At 35.4% G+C, this 24,404-nt stretch overlaps 1 protein-coding gene across 1 annotated transcript in view; it reads right to left on the bottom strand.

The window, feature by feature from the left end:
* The window catches only part of LOC128854888 (homeobox protein homothorax), a 304,609-nt gene extending 289,901 nt beyond the window's left edge, over window positions 1-14,708 (bottom strand). The window contains exon 1 of the mRNA XM_054089344.1: window positions 14,473-14,708. Within this exon, the coding sequence (XP_053945319.1) occupies window positions 14,473-14,560 (88 nt within the window). The 5' untranslated portion in view covers window positions 14,561-14,708. The remainder of the gene's footprint in view (window positions 1-14,472) is intronic.
* Between the last annotated feature and the right edge of the window lie 9,696 nt (window positions 14,709-24,404).

Here is a 24,404-nt window from a genome sequence, read left to right as displayed (position 1 = left end):
TTGCAGCCAAATGAGGGCAAATGTTCACGAATTTTCTTTCTCATACAATCAGTACAAAGTAGTAGGTGCACTTCAGCTGAATTCTGCGCACCATATGTCAAAACTATTTCTTCATTTGTAACTTTTCTGTAGTTGTTCCTTTCTATGCCATTTCAATAATTATAACTAAACAATTATGTCTTGCATACAGAGCAAATCCCTTCCATGAACCTGGAAATAAAGTTATTCATAACTACTGAAGTTACCAAAAAAAGGATCTACATAATAACAGTTATAGCTGCGAAAGTTTATTAACTACCAGTGAAGTTCTAATCATCCCAAGGATTATAGATTACCAGGTTTGGCCATTTTAAGCAAAATTGTGAGTATAACTTCGGCTGCCACGTTACCGCGAACGCAGTAGCAGAATTCTGCCCGCTCATTTTACACGTATTCCCACAATCGTCCAAAGACTCGTTGTTCAGATCTCAACGAAGTAATATGAGCGAGGGCTGTTTTGATGTTTTTCGTATATCACCAACAAATCATAGTTTTTTTTTTGGAAGCAAACGCCCTGATGACGTAAGTAAATCAGCTGATTCCTTCAAAATCGCTGAGAAATGGTTAACGGTCTGATATTGGCCACACCTAGCACTAGTTGAGAGTTGCACATTTGTCTCACCAATTCAGTGAAAATTTCCCTTCAGGGAGCATTCAAAGCAATTCACAAATACTTAGACAAGCTGGTACACACTCGACCGCATGTACCTATTTCGCATTGAATTGATAGAACTTGCCATTAAATATTCTGCGTTTTCCTTTTGCAAATGCTTTTTTGCACAATTTCTTATTGGCGCGAGCTGCAGCAGCAGCCGCAGGAAAAGTCGATGCTTGTAAAACAACTTGTTAAATGCACACGCTTATATAAACTCACACACACACACAAGCATCGACAGCAAAGCATAAGCATCAGTGTAGTAGTTAGAGTACGAAATATTTTATCAACTGCAAGCGGGCAACGCACAAGGAGAGTGCATACACATACATATACACATGCACATAGGTAGTGGCTGGGACAAACGGTGGCAGGAAGTATCTATTTTCCACACTTCTTCATCTCAGCGGCAGAAATTGCAAGTTTGCCTTTTTGCTGCTGCTCAACGCCACAAAAATCTTATCGCTGTGGTTACATTTTTCAGAAGTTCATTGGGGAAAATTTCAATATGCGTGTGTAGTTGTGAAATTAACGTGAAAATTTCACTTAAATAATTCAAGTGGAAATAATATTTCGCTTCACTCAACGAATTCCTTTTACAATTCTGTTGCTGATTACAGCTACAAGTATAAGAGAGTACTTGGTGTTGTTGTATGCGCTAGATGCTGATATGAATGGGTGTATCTGTGCTGCTGCAGTTTTCGTCTAGCGACGGCGTCGTTATGGCTGCCAAACTGTCAGTGCAATTTGTTTATGCCTAATCAAATGTGAAAATCGATTTTTCTTACTTAATGAGTAGAAAATTTATTTAAGTATATTGCGGCCGCGATGGCAACGCAAGCGAAAGAGCATTGTGGGAATAAATATATGTAGAAGCGCATGTATGTGTACAAGTGTTTATTTAGGTGTGCAGTTGTGCATGATTGCCATGCATTATGTGGCGCATTGTGGAAAATGAATTTCAGACAAAAATCTTACAAAGAAAACTTTGTATTGCTTCTCTGCCTTTCCTGAAGCGGCAAATTCACTCGAGCACACAAATTTTAATCCTTAACCGGCGAGATAAAAAATTTTGCATTATTTGCGAGTATCGGTATATGATATAGCTTTTGAATTTATACATATGAAATTAAAAGCAAGGATGGTCTATGCAGTTTAAACAAAATAAAGCAAACAAAAAATTTTAACTAAAAAGGAATGGCAACTTGGGCAAACTGCATTTCATTTTCAGCGATCTTCTTGGTCAACGACGCAGTTCAAAATACAATTTTAAGTATAAAATATCGCGCACGCGTCTTAAGGGTTTATACACGTATATATACATACATACATTAAATTTCGGTGATGCCAATAATTTATTGGAATAATTTCCTATTCACTGCCAATTTTATGTATATCATGTGTTTGAGGGCTGTTGGGCTTGCTTGAGAGCCTTGCAGAAAATACAATGAAATAAAAAAGGCACATAAATCCAAGTTTCAAACTTTGTACAATTAAAAAAAAATTCATGAAAAAATTTCATTGAAATTTCACAATTTTTAATCAGAATCAACAAAGAATTTGGTAAACAGTTCCATAGTTTAAATTTTCATCAAAATTTAAAAATTTTAGTACGCAGTCGTGCGCAATAAATTGTAGTATAGGGTTTTTCAGTAAGAGCGCTTCAACTTTTGAACTTTTTTGAATAAAACACAAACGGTTTGACTTTTTTAACTAATTTCTTTTTTACTATCGAGTTTGAACATTTACATTTAAGTATGAAATTCGATTTCTTTGCATGACCACCGCGTGCACGTTTTACGAAGTTCAATCGTTGAACCCAATTTTCGACCACTCTTTTGCATAAATCAGCCGAAATTCCAGCAATTTCGCGTTCAATATTGGCTCTGAGCTCACAAATCGTCGCCGGCTTGTTACTGTAGACCAATGACTTCACATAACCCCAAAACGGGACGGCTTGTTAAATGGACCGTAAAATGGCCGTAATGCTCTTAAAGTAGCAGCAACAGAACGATTATTTTCATAAAAAATTTGCACGATTTGCAATCGTTGCTCAAGTGTGTAGCGTTCCATGATGAAATGTATACTAACGAAGTTTACAAAAGACAAGCGAAAAATAAAAAATATTGCGTAGTTCGCCCTCCCTATCGGAAAAAAGCTGAATCGCACCTATTGAATAACCCTTTATTATAAAGTCTAAGTAGGAAATATCTCAACATTTTTGTCGATTTTTGTTTATTTTTTTCCGCTGACGATATTTCGCATATTCTCCTTAAAAAAATTTACATTCGTTACATGGAAGAAAATACATAACACCGGCAACGAAAAAAATTATCAAAAATCAATATGAGTTAATAATTATTAATTAAACTGTCATTTTGTTAGAGCGAAATTTAATGGTCTATAAAACTGAGTATATAGTATATATGTATATATTTTTTTTTCCCCCGTAGTTCCTAAATGAAACATAGGACCTCATTCTTTTCAATTCTTCTAAGGAAAAATTTAGAGATTTTAATGAATATTTATCGATTTTTTTAAATCTTTTATAGGTTTCAAACTTTAATTAAAATGATATTTAGTATTATTAAGTATATTTTTACATAAAAAAAATTTATATTAAAAATTTAGAAATAAATGTTCATAGCTTATCAATATTTTATATATTAACGTATATACCAGGTATATACCTATCAAATGAGACTTTCAGCTATTAGTCCATAGATATCCCTAGGAGTATTTTTAAACCTTCCCAAATTTCTTGTTTTTTTTATCTGTCAACAATATTCAGTTCATTGCTTGTTGCGTTTCAGACAACAATGCATTTTTGTCGCTCTTAAAAATGTCGAATTTCGTGCCTTCAAACTACGATTTCTGAACATCGTTGATTTTCTGCTATCAATTGAAGAAAACCGCTTCTCAAGCTCATCAAATGCTTATAGAAACTTATGGTGGACAGGCTCTAAGTAAAGCACAGTGTTTCAGGTGGTTTGAAAAATTCCGAAGTGGTGATTTTAGCGTGTAGAACGAGGCCCGTGGCCGGCCACCGAAACAGTTTGAGGACGCCGAATTGCAAGCATTGTTGGATGAAGATGATGGTCAAACGCAAGAAATAATAGCAAAGCCGTTGGGAGTGACCCAAAAAACCATTTCCAAACGTTTGAAAGACATGGACATGATTTTAAAGGTCGGAAGATGGGTGCCGCATGAACTCACAATGTGACAATGCACCGCCACATCGAACAAGAGTGACCCGGGAATTGGTGGAGACGTACGATTGGGAACCGCTGGTGCATGGGGCTTACTCACCAGACTTGGGGCCTTTCGATTACACAGGCCGACAGCATCTCAGACCCAGAAACCGGACCATATATTTTCGAAGGATTTCGATGCGATGAATCGAAATCTGGCCTCAAAATTGCTCTATCAGCACTGGTTTTCGATATATCCTAACCTAAAAGTACAAAAAACACCGTTTTTGCCCATATTTGAGGTTATATAGCCTTGCAGATGTTTTCTTTTACCAAAAAAATAGGCTGGCATCTTTAAGTAAAAGTCTTATTCTTTCAAATGGCGTTTAGAAACATTAAAATTTCAAAATGCGATATCTCAGCGAAAAAAAAAGATATTTGAGCAACTCAACGCCATTTGAAAAAGAAGGCTTGTATTTAAGGCATCCTTTAATTTGGTGAAAGAAAACATCTGCAAGGCTACATAGCCTCAAATATGGGCAAAAACGGTGTTTTTTGCACTTTTAGGTTAGGATATCTCAAAAACCAGATCTGATAGAGCAATTCTGAGGCCAGATTTGGATTCAGCGCATCATAAACCTTCGGAAATATATAGTCTGGTTTCTGGGTCTGAATGTTGGTTAAATTTTGTCGGCCTGTGTTATCATTTGTTTGCATCGATGGGCTACACACTTTCCGAGCAGCGCTTCAATTCTCACGAAGAAGCCAAAAAATGGCTCGATGATTGGTTTGCGCCCAAAGACGGCCTATTTGTTTGGCGCGGCATCTACAAATTGCTCAAAAGATGGGAAAAATGTGTCGCTAGCAATGGCTATTATTTTAAAGATTAATTTTGCATTGAAATTGAAAAAAAGTATCATTTCATAGGTATATATATACCATGACACATTTCTAGCGGCTGTATAATAATGTGGCTGATATGTCGATAGTAAATTCAAGTTGTTTCAGGTCGGACTGACTTTTCAAATCTCAGCAGAACTTCGTAAAGGCAGTTGTATGCACGTCACGGCTTGATTTACTATCCCAACTGCCGTTTACTTTGCCATACCTCGCTAAATTATGAAATTAATTCTCCAATTACCATAAATATCAGAAAATTATTTATTATTTAAATATTTTAATGCATCTTTCCCTAATAACAACTTATTTGATACACAGAACTCACTCCCGACTACTATGTGAAGGGGTTATTATAAACTCACAAACTCTTTTTCTCTCCCGCCAGCTATCCTCTGCTTATTGCCCATTTCGCAGTCATAATTTTTAATTGACAAATTCACTTTTGCTTTAAATACTTTTCAATTTAAAGGCATTCATTAAATAAAAACCGTAAGTTCAATCACACACTTCAATTAACACACTAATCTAAAAGGAGACACACACACACACAAACGTCCATTCCCACTGTTTAGTATTGATGCGAAACAGCGCTTAGTTGCTGCCGACAACCCTCACATGCAAGGATCAATTCAATTCAGATGCGGCGAGAAATGTTAATATCCTGCTGATTTGTTTACTTTAAGCGCGTGCAACAACAGCACTAAACAATAAAAGAGAGAGGGGAAAAAACTACATAAACAGCAACAACATTAATGTAGTGCAGCTGTTTGATTATTTGCATTCAGCGGCTTGTTAGCTGCACTAATGCCGTAGCAGTAAGAAGTGCGGGGAAAGCTAACTGTCACTCAACGGATCAAAAAACCACAGGGCAGTGCGCGTGGAGAGTTTTCAATTTGAAAAGGATAACAAACGAAAATTGGCATTAGTGGATGTGTTGCATATGTTGAGGATTTAAGCCTTATTTATTATTTGTGGTGGCTAAGAAAACAGTTTTACGCCGCCTTGTTGTTGTTGTGTTAAGTACATAAGTGTATGCTATTTATATTAAATTTATTGGAAATGTGATTATGTGCGAGTGCGTGTAGTCTTATTTTAATTGCGTTGAAATTAAGCCAGCAAAGTTAAAAATGTGTGGACATTTGCATTTAATTTGACATTTGACACTTGCTGTTTGTGGTCGTGAAAGTGTTTTTCTTTTTTGTGAATTTTTTTTATTTAAAGTAACCGCATGTTTATCTAGCTGTCAGCTTGAAAAATAGACGGATTTTTTTTGTTTTTTGTTCAAACTGTTGCATGACGCATGAAAGTCAACGCTTTTGACTTGCACTAAAGTGGTGGCTTGAGGAAGGTAGTTCAATTGGTAACCCGTAATTATAGCGTTAAGGCAAGTGAAAATTTAATTTCTTTGTACTACAAAGATGCACTGAAAAGTTCAGCTTGAGCGCAGGAAAATAATTGGGGCCCGTTTTGTATTATTTGTATGGTTTGCAGGCGTTCCGAAGTGTGCTGCGGTGACCCTTTTGTGCGCTTGCTCTGAGGCACATAATTATAGGTTCTAGTTAGAATATAATAATTTTCTAGCCTATTCTTCGAATTGAGATTGCTAGCGCACCTTTTTGAGCCTTCTAAGTTAAGACCTTTTTGTTTATTTGTGTTTTCCATTCAGTGCGTGGAAAATGTTTTTTAATTATATGTTTGTGACTTGGAATTTAAATTTTGGATGAGTTACATATCATTGCTTGTTATTTTAACTATTTTTTGATGGACATGAGCACTTTCTGAAATTCTGATTCCATGCCGCCTTAATCTAATACATTTTTTTGTAATTGTTTAATAGCACTGGTCTTTCGGATATAAATTGTTTTTCGAAAGAGTTAGTGTACTTTATTTTACTTCATTGGGGTCTTCTAATATAAATTCAGTAGAGTCCTACAGGTTGGCTTCAGTTTTCGAGATAACGGTACTTGAAAATGGGATTTACGTCATGAAAGCTCATCTAGAAACAACTTTATATTATACGTTAAAATGGCTTGATTTTGATGATTTTCAGAAATAACTGTGAATATTATTAAAATATGGTTACGTACAAAATTATAGCAGAATAGCTTTAAAACTGAGCTTATTCTCAACAAAAGCTAATATTTAAGGGGTTATATACCTTTTGTTGGTCTAAAAAATCGAAAATTTCTTTATGGCATATTCTAAAAGTACATCATCTCAAAAATATAAATTCAAAAAATCATAAAGATCGGCGCACTAGAACGAAAGTAATAGACCGCGGAAACGCGCGACCTTATCCATAAATGAAGTGCACGCAAAATTTTAGACGCGATTATCTCGAAGTCTTTTTTTTTTTTTTGAAAATTACCGTCGCAGTGATCATTATTTATCAAAATCTATATGAACGATTTGCATAAACTTTTTTTTAATTATTCGATGTTACAACCTCGTGAATCTGAATAGTTCACTTTCTATAAATATTTGCATAGTTCGCTGCAATTAATTTTTTTTTTAATTTTGCAACCCCTCAAAAATCGTTTTTTTTTTTGTGCAAAGCGGTTTTCATATCGAGAAAAAATTTTTTTTGGGTAAATAAACCATTCCGATTCACTAAAAAACATTTTTCTACAATAATCATGTAATTTTTTTGATTTCAGTCGAGCTGCTCATGCGCTACCATGATCACCGCAAGCCTTTTCTAACAATAAATAATAACATTTTTCAAAATAAAAACACCAAAATGTATTCTTCGAGAGTTACTCTTCAGTATGATATATGCCTCATTTGAATAAAAGTTCTAAAACATATTTAAAAAAAAGTATGACCATTGTCCATTTTTTCGGGCTCTCATTGTATATAAACCCTTAAGAAAATTTGGTGAAAAAAAATTATAAAAATACTAAAACGAGAATAAAAATATGTTAAAATATATTGGACTTTTTCTTGTAGTAAATTGTATATGTATAGATTTCAATTTACAATTTATAATAAAATATTCTTTCTAAAGGAGCTCTAAATTCAGCTCAAGCTTCAAATAGTGTTCAAATACCAAAAACTTCAGATAGTCTGACAAAACGGCGAACGCCAATAAATGTAACTAGAAGGACTTAAAGGATAAGCAGGAAAACTTATCAAAAAAATGTTTAAGCAAAAAAGTTTAAATCCGAGCACAATACCTATTACTAAGCAATTAAAAAAACCTGTTAGCTTGCCAAGAATCTTTGCCCAAATTTTTAACTTGCCCAGGGTAATTTCATTCCATTTTTGGTTTATGTTTGAGTTTTATATTTTATTACAATTAAAGTATTAAGTTGCTATGTGCCTCAGAGTTTGTCTGCTTAGTGTTTTATTATTTATACTAAACTAAGTTTGGTGATCAATAATTATAGAGAGCAGAACTCGGCTTTAGAATTGCCAACAGTTGGTAAGAAGACTAGAGTCTTCACATTCTAATTTAAGCGAACTTTTTTTGCAATTTTCGCGAAATTACTGGCCATAATATATCTAAATGAGGGGAAAAATATAAAAGGAAATTAGCTAAGTCCCGAATAGTCGAATGTCTGTGACAAAGTCCTAAAATTAATTAAGTTCATTTCATGCTTTGCAATAAAAGCGGAAGGTAACTTTCTAATTTAAACTTCACGGGTATAGCGAGTCGGAAAACATTTTTCTTAAACCGGTAGTACTTTCATTATAATATCCGGGAGCTATGCGATTTTTGCGTGAATCGTTTACCGAAACAATAGTTTTCAGGTAATTCTTAATTTCTGCTCGACGATAGTACGTCGTCTTGAACTGCCGACCCATAAAGTTCCATTTGTAGTTCAGTATTTGCCTAATCTAACGCCAAATGGCTGCTAGCTATTCACTAAACTGAAAGAATCATTCCAGTGACACCGTTTCCATTTAACGAATTTAACGTATACTTAAATCTACATCTTAGAAGGGCTACATCCAACAAATAGAGCTTAGCAATTTTATTGTAGTGTGCGAAGTAGATTTGGGAGAAAAATAAAAATTTTGAAATTCATAAACTAATGTCAATTACCATGAAATACTTTTGCTTTGAGGCAAGTCAGTTCTTTCGCGATATGCGAATAAAGCATGCCTAGCCGTATCCAAATCTGTAGCTGACAGAAAAGTTTAATTCGTTTTCATCGTAGCATTTACAGCTCGGGGTGAACCAATGCTTCCTTTACTATTGCGCTCGGTTCATGGCTTCTTGGCTTCATGGCTTCACATGGCTTCTTCGTGCGTTCATGCTACGCAGTTTGTCTTCCACAACATTTGGCCACATTCTCGGTGGCCGTACGCGCCTTCTGCTACCCAAAATGCGAGTGCTAAAAGCCTTCTTTGCAATTATGTTGTCATCCATTAGAAGTACACGTCCTAGCCATCGATGATGTTGCGTCTTTACGAAACGCGCTATGTTTCGCCCATTTATAGCTCTTCGATCGCATCTATTCAATAAGACCCATCAAGCTGTCGTACGAGACCAAAAATGCTCTTCAAAATTTTCACGCTCAAGGCGTTAGAGATAATTCTTTATATTAGTAGTCAGAACCCATGTTTCACATCTATTATTTGCTATTGACCTTATAAGGGTCCTGTCGTTCTGTAGCCTACACGACCATGGCACGAGTTTGTTTTTAAGCAGTTTGCGGTATGCGCAATAGCTTCTATTTGCAGCCTGCAATCTGTGGCTTATGCAGACTACAATGAGACTGCAATGTCGCATGTAATATCCGGGGAGAGTTCGTAAATCCTCAATATCCAAGTTTACGAGCCTATTAAAAACTATTTAGCCTGCTTCTGTCCTGGACTCTCTATCCAGTGTTACGTGGAATTCTCTGTAATGCCAGTCGTTGATAAATTCATTTATGCTGGCTTTGGTGAGCCCGCAATATAGTTCTGATTCATGGCATTTCGAGATAGCACCTAATTTCACTAGAGAGCCCGCCTGTTTGTTGCATACAGTTATTCATGAGAGTGTGTATCGTTCCTTCCCTGCAAAATCTATAAAATAGATTGCTATTACACCCTTCTATGCACACTTCTCGCCCTTACCAACTATGCCGTTGTGTACCACCGCAACCTACCACCTTTCGATTTGCGGGCTTTCTTTCCTTCTGTCTTGTTGTTGTTTTATGTTTTTATTGTCAACTTTTTTATTTTGCCTGCTGATGCGATAAAACGAAAAAATGGTTCAAAAGTCGTACTGGCTGTCCAAGCAGAGCCAAATTTTATTGTTGCAGTTGTTACAGTTGACGTGGTTGTTGTCCTCTGTGTCGCATTTAACTGGTGTTGCTTGTTTGTCAACTTCAATGATCAATTTTTGTATTAGTTTTGTTTTTGCTATTGTTGTTGTATTATTTTTTATTTGCGACTATGCATTATTATTCGGTACTTTTCGTACTTCAGTTTGTCACAAACGCATGTTGCCATTGTCAAGCGCAACATTGTTGTTATTGCTGTTGTACCACTACATATACTGGTTGTTTTTGTTCTTATTGCTGCTGCGCTTGTTGATGCTATTGCTGATGAATGCGCGTTAATTTTGATGGCTTTTTACAATATGATGTGATGTGCCGTGATGTGATGCGTTGTGTTGTGTTATGTTATGTTTTGCGCACCAACACCAAAAACACCCCGAAACATTTTTCGAATAGTGACGAAGGATGGTTACGCGAATCAAACAAAAAAAACAGAAATTGCCTTACATTTGTGCGTACCTATGTGCGTTGCCAGACAAAGGAGGTGGAAATTTGATGCGCACCCTTTGCACCACAAAAAGAGGGCGATAAAAATACACAAAAAAAAGAATTATAAAATCAAGCCAACCACTATATTGCCAGGCAGTTCGTCATTTCGTCATTCCGTTCTCATAAATGCAAAATATGATAATGCGTTATTGTTGTTACTATTCGAATTGCTGTTGCTGGCGGTAGCGCCACGTCATCATTCGTTGTGTGCAACAGCGCGTTCGTAAATTTCGAAATTTGTGATTTTTTCTATTTTGTATTGTCGGCTTTTAGGGGTTGAAACATGGGGCGCACAAATGCTTTTTGCCTGTTTTGATGCAATGGTTTCGTAGTTCATTTTTTAGAGGCCAACAAATCGTGGCGCTTCTATTTTGCAGACAAACAATTTAAGGAAAGGAGGTGTGCCCGTTATTGCTGCTGATACGGGTAATTTTTCGCTATTTGCAAAATTAACTTTTGCGTTACATTTTGAGTGAATGCCTTGCGAAAGTTTTGACACGGTTGGAAAGGGTAACGAAATACTATATTACAAATCACACCCTCAAATGCAGCATTAAAAGAAGAATATCATTGGGTTACTTGACTATTTCCAAGCAAATTTTTGAGATGAAAGCAATTCAAAATTTAAAAACAAATTGGTAAAAACTGCTTAAAAATGTCTCAATTTACAATTTTGAAGAAAATTATTAAAACATTAAACTAAACTAGGTAACAAAATCTGCATTTAAAATATTATTTTTACGATATTTCCAAGCATGCATTGATTACTAATATTTTAGTTGTCAAATTTGGTCTATGTCATTCCAATAGTTTCAAAATAAGAGTTAAAAAAGTAGAGGGCATTCATTTGAAAGTGATTGATTTATGCTTAGATAATTTTGAATTTCATAGAAATTTGAAAAAAGAAACTAGGGTATTTTGAATGGTGTATATGTTGATAGCAGCAGGCTAATCACCCACCCTGCCAGAAAGCAAAAATCGATTAACGAAACCAACGCAAGCCTGAGTCTTATCGAGGCCCTATGCTCCCTAGTGGAGTGAACAAGGAAACAAAACAAAAAATATATTGCTTAAGAAAACTAACAATATTTGTGGCTATTTTCCCAGCAAACACAATTTTTTTTATTTTTTCTCACTTTTTTCAAATATGGCGATGTTTCCAAGCATAATTTTATAAAAAGAGCAGTAAACGAATTAAACAAACTGCATCACCTGATATGTGTTGGTATTACAGGGGCTATGAAAACATGTCCCATGGAAGCACTGGGTGTGGTCCTGAGCATACCACCGCTTCCAATCTTGATTGAAAGGGAAGCTCGCTTGAGTGCTTTAAGATTAAAAGGTATATCTGAACTTAAAAGTGGGGATATGAAAGGACATTTAAAGATTTTAGAAGACTTGCTACATAATCCCATTCTTCATCTTAGCATATATATACTATTACCCAAATCAATACTCTTCAGGAACTTCCAAGTAATAATTAATGAACGCACAAACTGGAAAACTAATTCTATCATTTTCAAACCTGGCCCTCAGCTATGGTTTACTGATGGGTCCAAATTGGAAAATGATAGAAAAGGGGCAGGAATCAATGGGCGTAAATTCAAAAAATCAATTCCGATGGGACTCTACTCAACAGTATTCCAGAACATTTGCTTTGTGAATGTCCTGCGTTGGGCAGACAGAAACTTCATCACCTTGGTGGTATCATAGTATCTCCATGCAATCTTTGTAACAACAAACCTTAAATTGTGCTAAAATTTAAAAAAAAGCCTAAAATTCTAGGGTTACAAAAATAGGCCTTTCACAATAGATCAGCTCTGGTCGCAGTGCGTAATGGCTTTCTGATAATAATAATAATAATATAAAAAGAGCTACACTAGTCCGCAACAGATTCGAAAAGTTCATTGAATGGCGAGTAAATAGACTACTTATATTCAAAAATCGGCTAGTAACTGATTGATTTATTCAATTTTTCATGAAAAGCAAAAGAACTGAAAACTTATTATCCCACATTCTTATGTAGGCATGTATGCTCCCACTCTTAGGCCAGCTACTATGACGTACCCTCCATGATAACGGTCAAGCAAGCATTTTTTAGTTGCATAGCCACAAATTATATTTCTGAAAAGAGCTCAGCTAAGTGCTTATCCATCGGCAAGACTTTCAAATAATGCGGTGTTTCCAAAAATTACATCAAAACAAGGGATAAAAAGCATGAATACTATTTTCATAAACGAGAAGAGGTCTGATAAAAAATATAAAAAAATAAACCTTTTTAAATGTTGACGCTTTTGCCGCCAAACCAAATAGCCAACTGCTGTTACTTCCATTGCATCGGCACTTTTAAGGAAAGCTCTTTGAAAATGGACCGCACAACACAACACGCCCTACTCAATGCACTTTACTTCCACAAATCACATAAGAAAGAAGAGATGAAAAAACAATTGTTACAACACTTTTGGAACACTTCAAAAACCGAGTTCACACAGCACTTACAAACATACAGTCGTAAGCAATAAAACCAACGCCAAACAAAAGCGTTTTTAACGCATCTTTTGTATCGGAGTATTCAATCGGAGAATGCCTGAACACCTTTACTACTATCACCACTACTACTAAATCTACTACGTACTTCACAGTAGTGAATTATTTACGGTGATAGGCAAAAATTGTAACTAAGCGCACTGTTGCTTATTCTTGTGCCATGGCACATCCACTTACAAGAACATCACATCAGCTGCCGTCCATTGTTGCAGCTGCACACTGCGCACCTCGCACTGCCCACTGTCCCGTCTCCGCTTAAGCAGCAAGCAGTGATAATGCTTTTTCTGCGCAGACTCACATGCGCGCCCAACTGTCTGCCACGCCATGGTGTATAGGTGTAGACGCGTAGTGCTGCTTTTTTTTTTTTTTTTTTGTTTTTGTTTTTTCACTTGAGAGTTTTGTTTTCTAGTTTTTTTAAGGCCCTGCACACAAAGCAGCTTACAACTTTAAGCGCCCAAAAGTGGCTGTAAAAAATCATAAAAGTGGGATTTTCAGCTTTGCATTCATTCTTTCGATTTGCCACATTTTAAATTTTGTTCTTATTTTTATATTTTATGAAATTTATTTTCAGACACAAAAATTTTGCGCTCAATTGTGAGTGGCTTTAACTTTGCCGCTATAAGAATTTTTACTACGACTAGGCACTTTTTATGTGATTTTTGTTCTCTATACTAAAACGAGCTTTCTGAAACCCTTGGTTGTGTGTGTGTGTATGTATGCGTACATAAACTAGGCGTGTCGCAATTTTACTAAAGTAATTAAAATGATGAATTTATGTTGAAGTTTATTAGGCAAGGCTAATACTCTTGATTTACTAGTAAAAATAATAAATGTACTCTACAAATTTTAATGGTTTCAAAATTCTACTTAAATCTGGTCATCTCGGTTGTCGTGCGGCAAATCCTTACTTTATTGCTAAAATAGCTTTCGAGGTGTTGGAAATTTAATTAAATGCATGCAAAATTGCTCCCGGCAACATTGTTGCTTTAATGATGCTCATTAAAGTGGGGATTTTTAAGAGGCATACCTTAAGACATATACTCATACATATTTTTGTATGTAACTATTTTCCTGCAAACAAATTGAAATCATGCTATGAATCGCTTACTAAGTATGAGTCACGCTTTTTGCTCCGAAAAGGTTTGAGTCTTTTTTGTTTCATGTTTGAGTGATCATAAAAAGATAGTTTTGCCAGATTCGAGATGAATTAGTTCAAACACTTCTAGCGCACACTTTTGGAATTTGTTTAATAATAATAATTTCATTACGAGTGTTAAATATATTCCCGAAATGCCAAGCATTCACCAAGAGGTCATAATTTCGCCATTTTGCGTTACGATACGTAGAAAAGTTAATTAAGAAATAATTCGGCACTTACCAGGGTCTGATGTGTCTAGGACAGGTGGTTGTTGTGATAAAGGGCCAGGTGTACTACCAGCGCCCGGCGACCTAGCGTCATCGTTCATGGCGCCACCATACGATAATTGTGAACTAGGAGGCCGCTATAAATGAAAGAAGAAACACAAAAATTAAATTCATATAAATCACATAAGTTAGGCATATTAAATAATTGCGTTAAATAAATTTATTGCATTTTAAATAGGTAAGTGCGTAAAATTTAAAATGTCTCGTAATAAATGTACAGCTACTTCTGTGTACAAATTACTTGTTATACTAATACATAGTTCTACCGCCGCCACATACCGTTGATCGTGGCTTGAGTCACAGCCATTTGCTTTTTTGAATTCGTACGCCTTCTACGAGGGCTTGTGTGTGGGCTGCGTGCGCAAAGTTCAAAGCAACTTTTTATTATCTTTTTTTTTAATTTTTGTGCTTCAATACATTTTTTATTTTTCTCTATAAGTTACCATAATTAAAAGTTTAATTGAGTATGCTGAGGAGCGTATAATATAAAGCTTTCTGTCAGAAAAAAATTTACACCGTATGAAAATATCCATTCAAATCACGCGCTATAAATTTTTTGACGTTCCAAAATGTTTGGTTCGAAAGCGAATATGCTTGTAAAGGGTCTTTCAGAAGTGGTGCCTAGATGTTAGCAGTGAATAATACTCAGACGGTAACTTCTCTGGTGTCATGCTCGGCATTATCAACAGATGTACAATTTTACACGACTGTTGCAGGCAAAAGCAACAATGGCTCAAAATACGAGGCTTCCGAAATTATAACAAACAACACTTTAAGTTCACTGTATTTTATTTCTTGTTAATGAATATATTTTATAAGTATATGAATTTAAAGTTTATGAAATTATTAAAGTTTAACAAATTGTTTAAATTGCGTGAAAATAGAAGTGAGGTTTTTATATATTGTCGCGCCTCGTACGCGTCTGAATTTCCGTAAGCAACTGGACTTTTAAAGCATGCTTCGGTCAATTCAACAGCGTTTACAGTTCAGGCATAGTTGCATTTTTTTGGTAAAATATTACAATACAAAAGAATTTTTTAGTATGAAGCGATAATTCCGGTATAGTACATAATTATTTGAATACAGTTTTCGTCTAATTAGTACAAAAAACAATTTTAATATGGGATTGTATTAATAATCGGTAATAACGACAATGCGTTAAAATTATTGGAACTTGGTATGAAAATGGTTGACCTCTAAAAACAAAACTCATCGCAAAATTCGTGATTTTTTCAGTGGAAATAATCGTCTGAATCACTCGACAAAGGTTGGTGAAAAAATTTCAAGAAACTGATTCGGTCGGATCTAGAAAAAGAATTGCAGACCAAAAACAAAACATTCTGCTGAGATTATTGCTGTGCAGCGCAAAGTGTTGCGGAACAGCCTTCACCATTAATATCGAGACGTTCTTAAGGGAGGAAGCTGGTCTAGAATTTTGAAAAAATCGAAAAATTTTTTTTTGTCTTAAAAGGTGCTTTAGGGTCTTAGAAATAATATACCAAATGAGGGATGCCAGCAAAAATGTCTAAATGCCCAAATTTTTCATTCGACGGCAGAGCCTCGCAGGTATGACCCGAACGCTACTTACAACTTTAAACGCGTTTTTCTCGAAATCACTTTTTTTAAACTGGCCGAAGACATAACTCGAACAAATCTTTACCGATTCTTACGAAATTTTGACAATACATTCGAAATACCTTTTTTCGGAGACGTACGTAGGATTTTTTATTTATATTACATAGTTTTTTTTTTAATCAACAATTTTATGTCGTTCTTTATAGTGAAAATTGTAACGTTTTGTTCAAACGTGCACCATTTCGCGAAAAAATAAAATATCGAAAAAATCCTACGTACGTCTCTTTCTGTTGTTATATAGAAACTAAAAAAATTTTATTTTTTGATCCAGGACAAAAATTAAGGAGTTTACGTCTTCGGCAATGGACCCACTAGAAAAAAAGGCGCCTTAGGAGAACTGCTGGACAGCGGCCATTTTGAAATTAATTCAGACGAAAAATTTTGTATTTGTACCATGAAAGCTATATTATTAAACCTATTTCACAGATTTTCGATTGATTCCTTTGTTGAGTCAAAATAAATTCATAAAATATGCCCATTTTTTGCGCTCTAGACCAGCTTCCCCCCTTAACAGTTAGCAATTCATGAATCGCCTTTTTGGCGGATTTTACTTGTAGACACGCTTTTGATGGACATTTAAATTATGTAATCATTCACATTTAGTTGTTAAGAGCCACATTTTGGCTGAAAAAAGTGAAACCCGAAAGAGTCTACATTTTTCCATATTTTATTTTAAAACAATATCTAGGTGCGTCTTTTGAAAGACCCTTTACTTTTAAAACGTATACGCATATTTTGAACAGGACTGTTTTTATAAATCTGAGCTCCTGAAATCCAACACTGGCGAGTTTTATATTTAAACTATAAATTCACGCGAAAGCTGGTTTGTGATTTTTTGTATTTGTTTTGCAGATATTTAGTACAGCACTCAGAACTTTGCATCGAAAAAATGTAAGCAAGGCACAGATCTTGTTTTGAGCAAGCAGTTTGCTCGCCATTAATTCGTTGCTCCCTTTTTATTGCATAGCAAATTTGTTTACATAAAAAATTATAATTTTCCCTTCTCAAAAACTCAACTGCATGCACCACCACCTATTCTTAGTACATCTGAAAATCTTAAATTGCACTGTTTTTCCAGAACATAATTCGGTACTACTGGCGCACCAACCAAACTATGAAAAACAAGTAGTTTCATGTTTGCACCTCACAATTCTTGAGCTGTCTTACTTAATTTCTAATTTATGATTTACATAGCATTTTTGAGTTTATAATTAAAAAATGTTTAACTACTTTGCCCACGCATGCGCCCGTGTACTGTATGTAGTACGTACATACATACAAACATAAGTGGGTAATTCGTAATTAACAGAACAGCGCATAAATTTTGATTATTGCCGACGGAGAAGCGTGATGGAATCAGCTAAATTTGTGTTTTTTTTTTAATAAACTATAAATGGCTTATTAGCATTTTTTACATTTATTTAAACTCACTTTAAACTAAGAGAAAATTGTACGCACGCAAAAAATAGCAAAATATAATTGGCCTCACAAAACAAAAAAAAAAATTATAAACATGAAATAAAGCACAAAACGTGACAGTTCCACTTATTGTGCTATTGGTAAAAAAGATAATTAAATTTCGTGAGTGCCGCCAATCGAAACTTAACTAAAAGCAAGCCGGCAGTCTGCCGAAGAATTACAAATTTGAATATCATTTCAAGCAGAGTAATTAGCACCGTAAAGAAATTACAGGAGTAAGGCCTCTACAATCCTAAATTATTTATTAAACTAACTGGCACCGTGTAAAGTGCAGATAATATGATACTTTGAAATCCATATATTTTTTCATATTTTTAGTTTTTAGTTTTTATTTTTTATTATTATTATTTTACTTTTTTTTTATTTTTATTTTTTTTTTTTTTGAGTGCGGGCTTCACAGAAAGTTTGTAAATTATGCATATCAATCATATCATATGAATTTATTTGTTGAGCAGAAATATTTTTCCTCAATACACTAATTACTTGCAAGCATGACTGTGATGGACATCCAGAGCGTGAAAACACTATATGATCTCAGCATTTTCAAACGTTATGACTATTTCTTTATTTTCTACTTTCAATTATTTCTAATAAAAACATATTTCCTGCTATAAAAAGACTATATTAATCCAAATTTCGCCAAACTCGTATGCATTAGGGGAATGGCAGCCCCGACAGTATGCTCTCGGCAAGTATGCCACTAGGCCCTGAACCCTTTCTAGGTGTCAATTTCACATCGATTCAACTATGGATTGACGACTTAATGAGGTCTACCCATAGAGGACGTTGGCCTGAGTTGAATTCGTGCAGAGTAGCCAAGTGCTTTGAGAAAGAACCAAAGAGCAAAATAGTGACCTTTCTCTTAAAACTCGGCAGAAAGGACCAGAGAGTACTGGTGGGTGTAGTCATAGGGCACAACGTCTGTGGTCAGCATATGACTACCATGGGGGTCGTAGACAGCCCGATATGCCTATCTTGCATTGAGAATGAGCTGTCCTGCATTTTCCAGAATCAGACTTAGGATATTGGGTTGCGATATACTGAGTATGGACAAAGTTCATACTCTTCCTCTTCCGGATCTCCTAAAATTCATCAATGAATCCAAGAGGTTTCTATTCTTTCTACTGATATCTGTCCGGGTGTTGTACAATGGTATACTGACTGAGTGCTTGGACTTATCCAACCCCCCACAAATCTAATCTAGTCTAATCTAAGCCTCGACAGTATTTCTGTCATAAAAATTCTCATAAACACTAAACATAAACATTTCCCTCAAAATATTAACGAGCTAAAGTCACAACTTTAAGACGTCCGGCCCACTCACATCACTGAAACGGCTAATAATCCGATTGGCGTCCTTAGTATACAAAAAATCGTGTGATTTATTAGCTGTGTGATGTGTTGGGCTGTTCTAGTGAAAGCATGGAAAGTTCAAGTTCTCATATTAAAATTCTGTCGTCCAAAAGGTGGTAGTCAAGACTCTGAAACCGAAGACGAGTCCTTAAGAAAATTTGAATCTTTGATGCCACTACTCTAAAATCCACACCAAAAGCCACTGTCTACAGATGCATTTATTTCTTGGCAAGCACATGCGGGTCTTCACATTCTCATATATAAGTACAGTAATTTGTGTGTATTGGCATATAGTTGGGAATTTGAATTATTCCCCAACTTTTACAAGTGACCAATTTCGCTTAACAGTGTTATGATAGTGACTGGTAATAAATATTTAGAGCATGTAAAGAATGTCAATGTCAAAATAGTTATGATTTACATATATATTTTAGCAATTATGTATAAATTGCTTATTAAAAGTTATTAAATATTGCCCAAATAAAAGTTAGCTGGTCAAACAGACAAAGTATTTTTTAAACAACAACAGCATTTTTGCTATTATTTTCCAATTCTCTGTAGGAACGAACATAAAAGTCTAACTATTTCTGGAACATCAACAGATACCAAAAATAAAAGAAAAACAAACTCACAAAATTCTATTTTTAGCTCGAAATTTATTATTATTCTCTTTCATAATTTCAACAAGCGTCTCTTGCACATTTTACACACACTTTCACCTAAAATTCTGGCGAAGGCCTGTATGGAGTTTCCCAGTAAGCCGACATTTTTTTTTCCTTAACAAGTCGACCGATCGACTAGACCAACCTGTCGGGCTGTCAAAATGTCAAAAAGTAAACGATGGGCTTTACGCAACGTTGCATACATATTTAAATATGCATATTTACATATATACAATAGACATACATACATACACATGAACTCCCAAACATGCGAACTTAGTAAGAATGCATACATGCATGTACATATGTTTGTATGTACCTGCGTGCATTTCAAGCGCGGTCAGAGTGTCTAGACTGTGTCTAAAAAAGTGAAGGAAAATGTTTAGGTAAATACTTAGTTGTATTTAAAAATATTTTACAGCATGTGCTTAGTTATATTTTAAAAGCAAATCACTAGGATAGAAAATTAATATGCGGCGGCATGACTGCCTAGAACATACAAAACACATATTTATGCATGTATGTGTGTGTTTTGAGGGTATGCGTTGAAAGTTAGAGTATTGCGCGCCAATCTTGTTTTATTTTACACAAACTTGCAACATTCACGCGTTGCAAGACGTGTTACTGACGGCATATTAAATATTGAAAGCATAATTTGTGGCATTAATTACAAATTATTTGCGAATTAACATTGCGAAGCTAATTGCATGGGTGCATGAAGTGGTGAGGGAGGCCGATTGACATGGGAAAATATAGTAGGGAAATTAATGGAAAATGTAAAACCTGTTGAAGTAACCTGTGAAGGGTAACAAAATATAAATAAATTTAAATTTTGAAATAAAGAAATAGAAATTTAAGAAAGGAAAGAACAAAAAAATGTTGGATCGAATATCTGGGCTGAGATTCAGTGCACTAGACGGAGTTAGTTTACTGGGACGGCAGCCCGTGATCGGGAAAGCCCCAGTTAGTATGGTACGTAGAACCGGCTGCTATGGGAATCTGGCCAAGCACGACTAGGGATCGGGTGGTATTCAGACCGATACTAAACGACATTCATCGGCAGCCTCTTACCACTTTCCTAATGAAAAAAATACGGTCGCCGGAGTCCAACCACCACTCATCGCAGGCGAAGAGCTTCAGCTGGCTCGTGAAATCCGTGTAGCTTTGGCTCAATTGTATTCTGAATATTGTAGCACGTTAAACTCCTACTCGATTGCCACATTCTCAATATATATCCCCAGCATGTGAAGGTACCCTGCACAATACTAAACACCTATTCACATGCTCCCTTTAGCCTACTCACCTAACGACGCTCTCCATCTGGGCCCGACCCGATGAAACAGTATGTTTCCTAAACCTACTGTTAGATAAGGGAGATGATGTCGATAAATTTGAGTCCATTATTATTAGTAGTTTAAACTAATACATTTAAATCACGTTTATGCAAATAATGCGTTCACATCCAACTCAGATATTTCGTTCACATCCAACTCACACACTCATTCCTAGGCCACGCCTTTTTCTATGCAACGAACTAATATCTCATTTTTGCACGGCACAATAACCAATTATAGTCAACGCCATAGCCGCGAAACACAGCTAAATTGGAATCTCAAAACTCTCCCACCATTTGCCATAGCAAATTGTAATCAAATACAGAAACAAAACACCGCGCAATACAACACGAAGCAAAGCTACGCCTGATTTAAATGCAGACAACGTTTCTAATTGTTAATAAAAATTATTTGCATTGCATTTTAATTGAAAAAATTCAAATTTTCTGCACACAAAGCACAAGCAGCAACCACAGCAAATGTTTGACGAACTGAGATTCAAATGCGTGCAGAGGCTAACCGCCCTCACAAAGAGACATGCATCCATTTATATAATATACATACATATGTATGTATGAACATAAATTGCATTTGGAGGTACCAACATTGGGTATCCAAAACGTTTTCTCAATAAGATATTATAACACAAACACACATTGTAAAGCGAAAATAAAAAATAAAAATATTAAAAACAAAAAAAAAACAGTAAAAAAATCCATAAACGCACCTAAAAAGCGAAATTTCAATTATAATTACAAATGAGTCGTAGGCCAGACCGCTCATATGCTGTCGGTGCTTTGTTTGCTACGAAACAAAAACTTATTCTTCAGCAATTTCAACAACAGCAACAGCAATAGCGCCAACCCTATCAGCAGCAACAGGCAAATTAAAAAGCCATATGTACATGTAAACTGTTCAACGTCGATTGAATATATATTTTTTATCAAAAAATCAAGCAGAACGCAAGGAAAGGTAATAAAAATTTTTATGTTTACTACTTTTTTCTTTCAAAAAACAAAAACCAACCAACAATTCAAAAAGTAACAGAAAATAGCATAAATTTCAATGCTACACGTTAGCGCTATTAATATGCGATTTTACATAACATTAGCAACACTTGCACTGCACTTTGCATACAAAATTAGTAAAAAATTATAAATAATAAATTCAGAAAATAAGTGGACACAAAATGTTGAGAAAATTTATTGACTGCAGGAAATTCGCAATATTTGTAATGCTTTTTTTGTAAATTAAATTATTATTTATGCACATGCATACATGCCAGCGTACGTTGGTAAGTATATTTTCAGAAAATTATTCTATTTATTCCCCTACGCGCTACAGCAAACGAAAGACTTAAGCGGGCAACTTGCCGTCACGTTTTTGCGATTGGCGCAGCCTGATTATGCCGCACAGACAAATCGCTAGAAATGTTTAAAATTGTACTTTTTCTTGGGCGTTTTAATGCATAATAATTAGCATAGTGTATTGAAAATTAGTAATAACTTGCTTTCCAGCACTTTCGCTCTCTTTTTTTGCCAGATTTTCCTTACTTAACGCGTGCCAATCCATGGCTGCAGCTGCATTGACTATTCACTTATGTTTTTGCAAGAATCAGGCCCTTTTTATTCCCATATATTTTCTCCATTCATCGCCGATGGTATTTGTTGGCTTACGATTGAGTTGTCTGAAACGTAGGCCGCAAAAGGAGTTTCTAGAGAGATTAAAGGTTTGTGAGAGATTCGGAGTAATTACGCATTGATCTTTTTTTTCGTATACTTTTTAGAGGAAACAAATTTCGAAGTATGAGAAATTTTAATAGTAGGTCTTTGTAAATCAAAATTGAAAGAAAAAAAAATGCGGGAGTTCGGCGTTAGGAATCGGTGCTCACTACACTGTGTATAAATAAATGCATAGTCTTTAATATAGTCAGTTGCAATTCATGTTTTATTGCTCTTATAATAGTAAGTATACTCTAATTACTATTATAATTCTAATGCAAATGATTACTATTATTATTATTTTTAATTGGCGCGATAACCGCTTACGCGCTTTTGCCCGAGCTTAACAAAGCGCGCCAGTCATTTCTTTCCCGTGCTAATCGGCGCCAGTTGGACACACCAAGTGAAGTCAAGTCCTTCTCCACCTGATCTTTCGAAAACAGAGGAGGCCTTCCTCTTCCTCCACTACCACCAGCTGGTACCGCATCGAATACTTTCAGAGCCGGAACGTTTGTATCCATTCGGACGACATGATCCAGCGAACGTAGCCGGTGGACCTTTATTCGCTGCGCTATGTCTACGTCATCGTAAAGCTCATACAGCTCATCGTTCCATCGCCTGCGATATTCACCGTTGCAAACGTGCAAAGGTCCAAAAATCTTACGCAAAATCTTTCTCTCAAACACTCCAAGTGTCGCTTGTTATCATCGTCCACGCTTCTGAGATCTACGTTAGGATGGGCATGATGAGAGCCTTGTAAAGTGTTAGTTTTGCTCGTCGAGAAAGGAATTTACTACTCTTTTGCCAACTTAGTCCAAAGTAGCACTTGTTGTCAAGAGAGATTCTACGTTAGATTTCAAGGCTGACAGTTGACATAATTTGTCGAGAAAGAGAATTGACTTTTGAGAACATTTGAAATTTTTTGGTCGCCGAATTGCCGACTACGGCCTATACTAATTATTTATAATTATGTTTCATATAAATAAATAAATAAATATTTCCTTAGAATGCATATGGACTCGTTTTGTGCTCCGCTTCGAATATCGACCGACTTACAATCATTCGAATTTGGTTAATTATCACTGATTTCATGGGTATCAACGAAAACAGATTGCGCGTTCCCTAGCAGCAACAGTTTTCCGAGGAGAAAAGCTCAAATTATTTGATTTTGGCGCCCCTTCGCTCAATAAATAACTACAAAAGGCACGCATAGGCAATAACTAATAGCTTTGACTCCCTTACTAATGACTCCCTCTCTACAACTATTCCACATTCTCCTAAGCTACTCACTGCTGATTTATTTTGTTTATATATAAATTTATATATGTTACTCAATTTTTTTTTGGTTTGTTACTTTTGTGCACCCAATTTATTGATTTTTATAGCCAGCAAATTTAAAAAGCACTCTAAATCACTTTTTGAGTAAACAATCAATTGTAAATACGCAGAAAAACTTATCGCCAAATGCACATTTTCACTTAATTGTTAATTGCAACCCAAGTTTTTTATTTAATGTTTTTTTTTTTTTTATTTAAAATCCCAACTGAAGATCTTCTCCTCAACGCGCTTACTTGTACATTGAAAAGCGGTGGCACAGTGTCAAGCGCATGCCGCAAGTGTATATTGTACTCCGCTTTTTTCTATGGCGGTATAGAGTGGCACTTTAAGTGTAGTGCTCAAGTGGCTAGAAAGCGCTTTTGA

The sequence above is a fragment of the Anastrepha ludens genome, chromosome 2 (genome assembly GCF_028408465.1).
Source record: "Anastrepha ludens isolate Willacy chromosome 2, idAnaLude1.1, whole genome shotgun sequence".
NCBI classification, from domain to species: domain Eukaryota; kingdom Metazoa; phylum Arthropoda; class Insecta; order Diptera; family Tephritidae; genus Anastrepha; species Anastrepha ludens.
The sequence above is the reverse complement of the archived record's forward strand: the minus strand, read 5'-3'. Positions and strand labels throughout refer to the sequence as shown.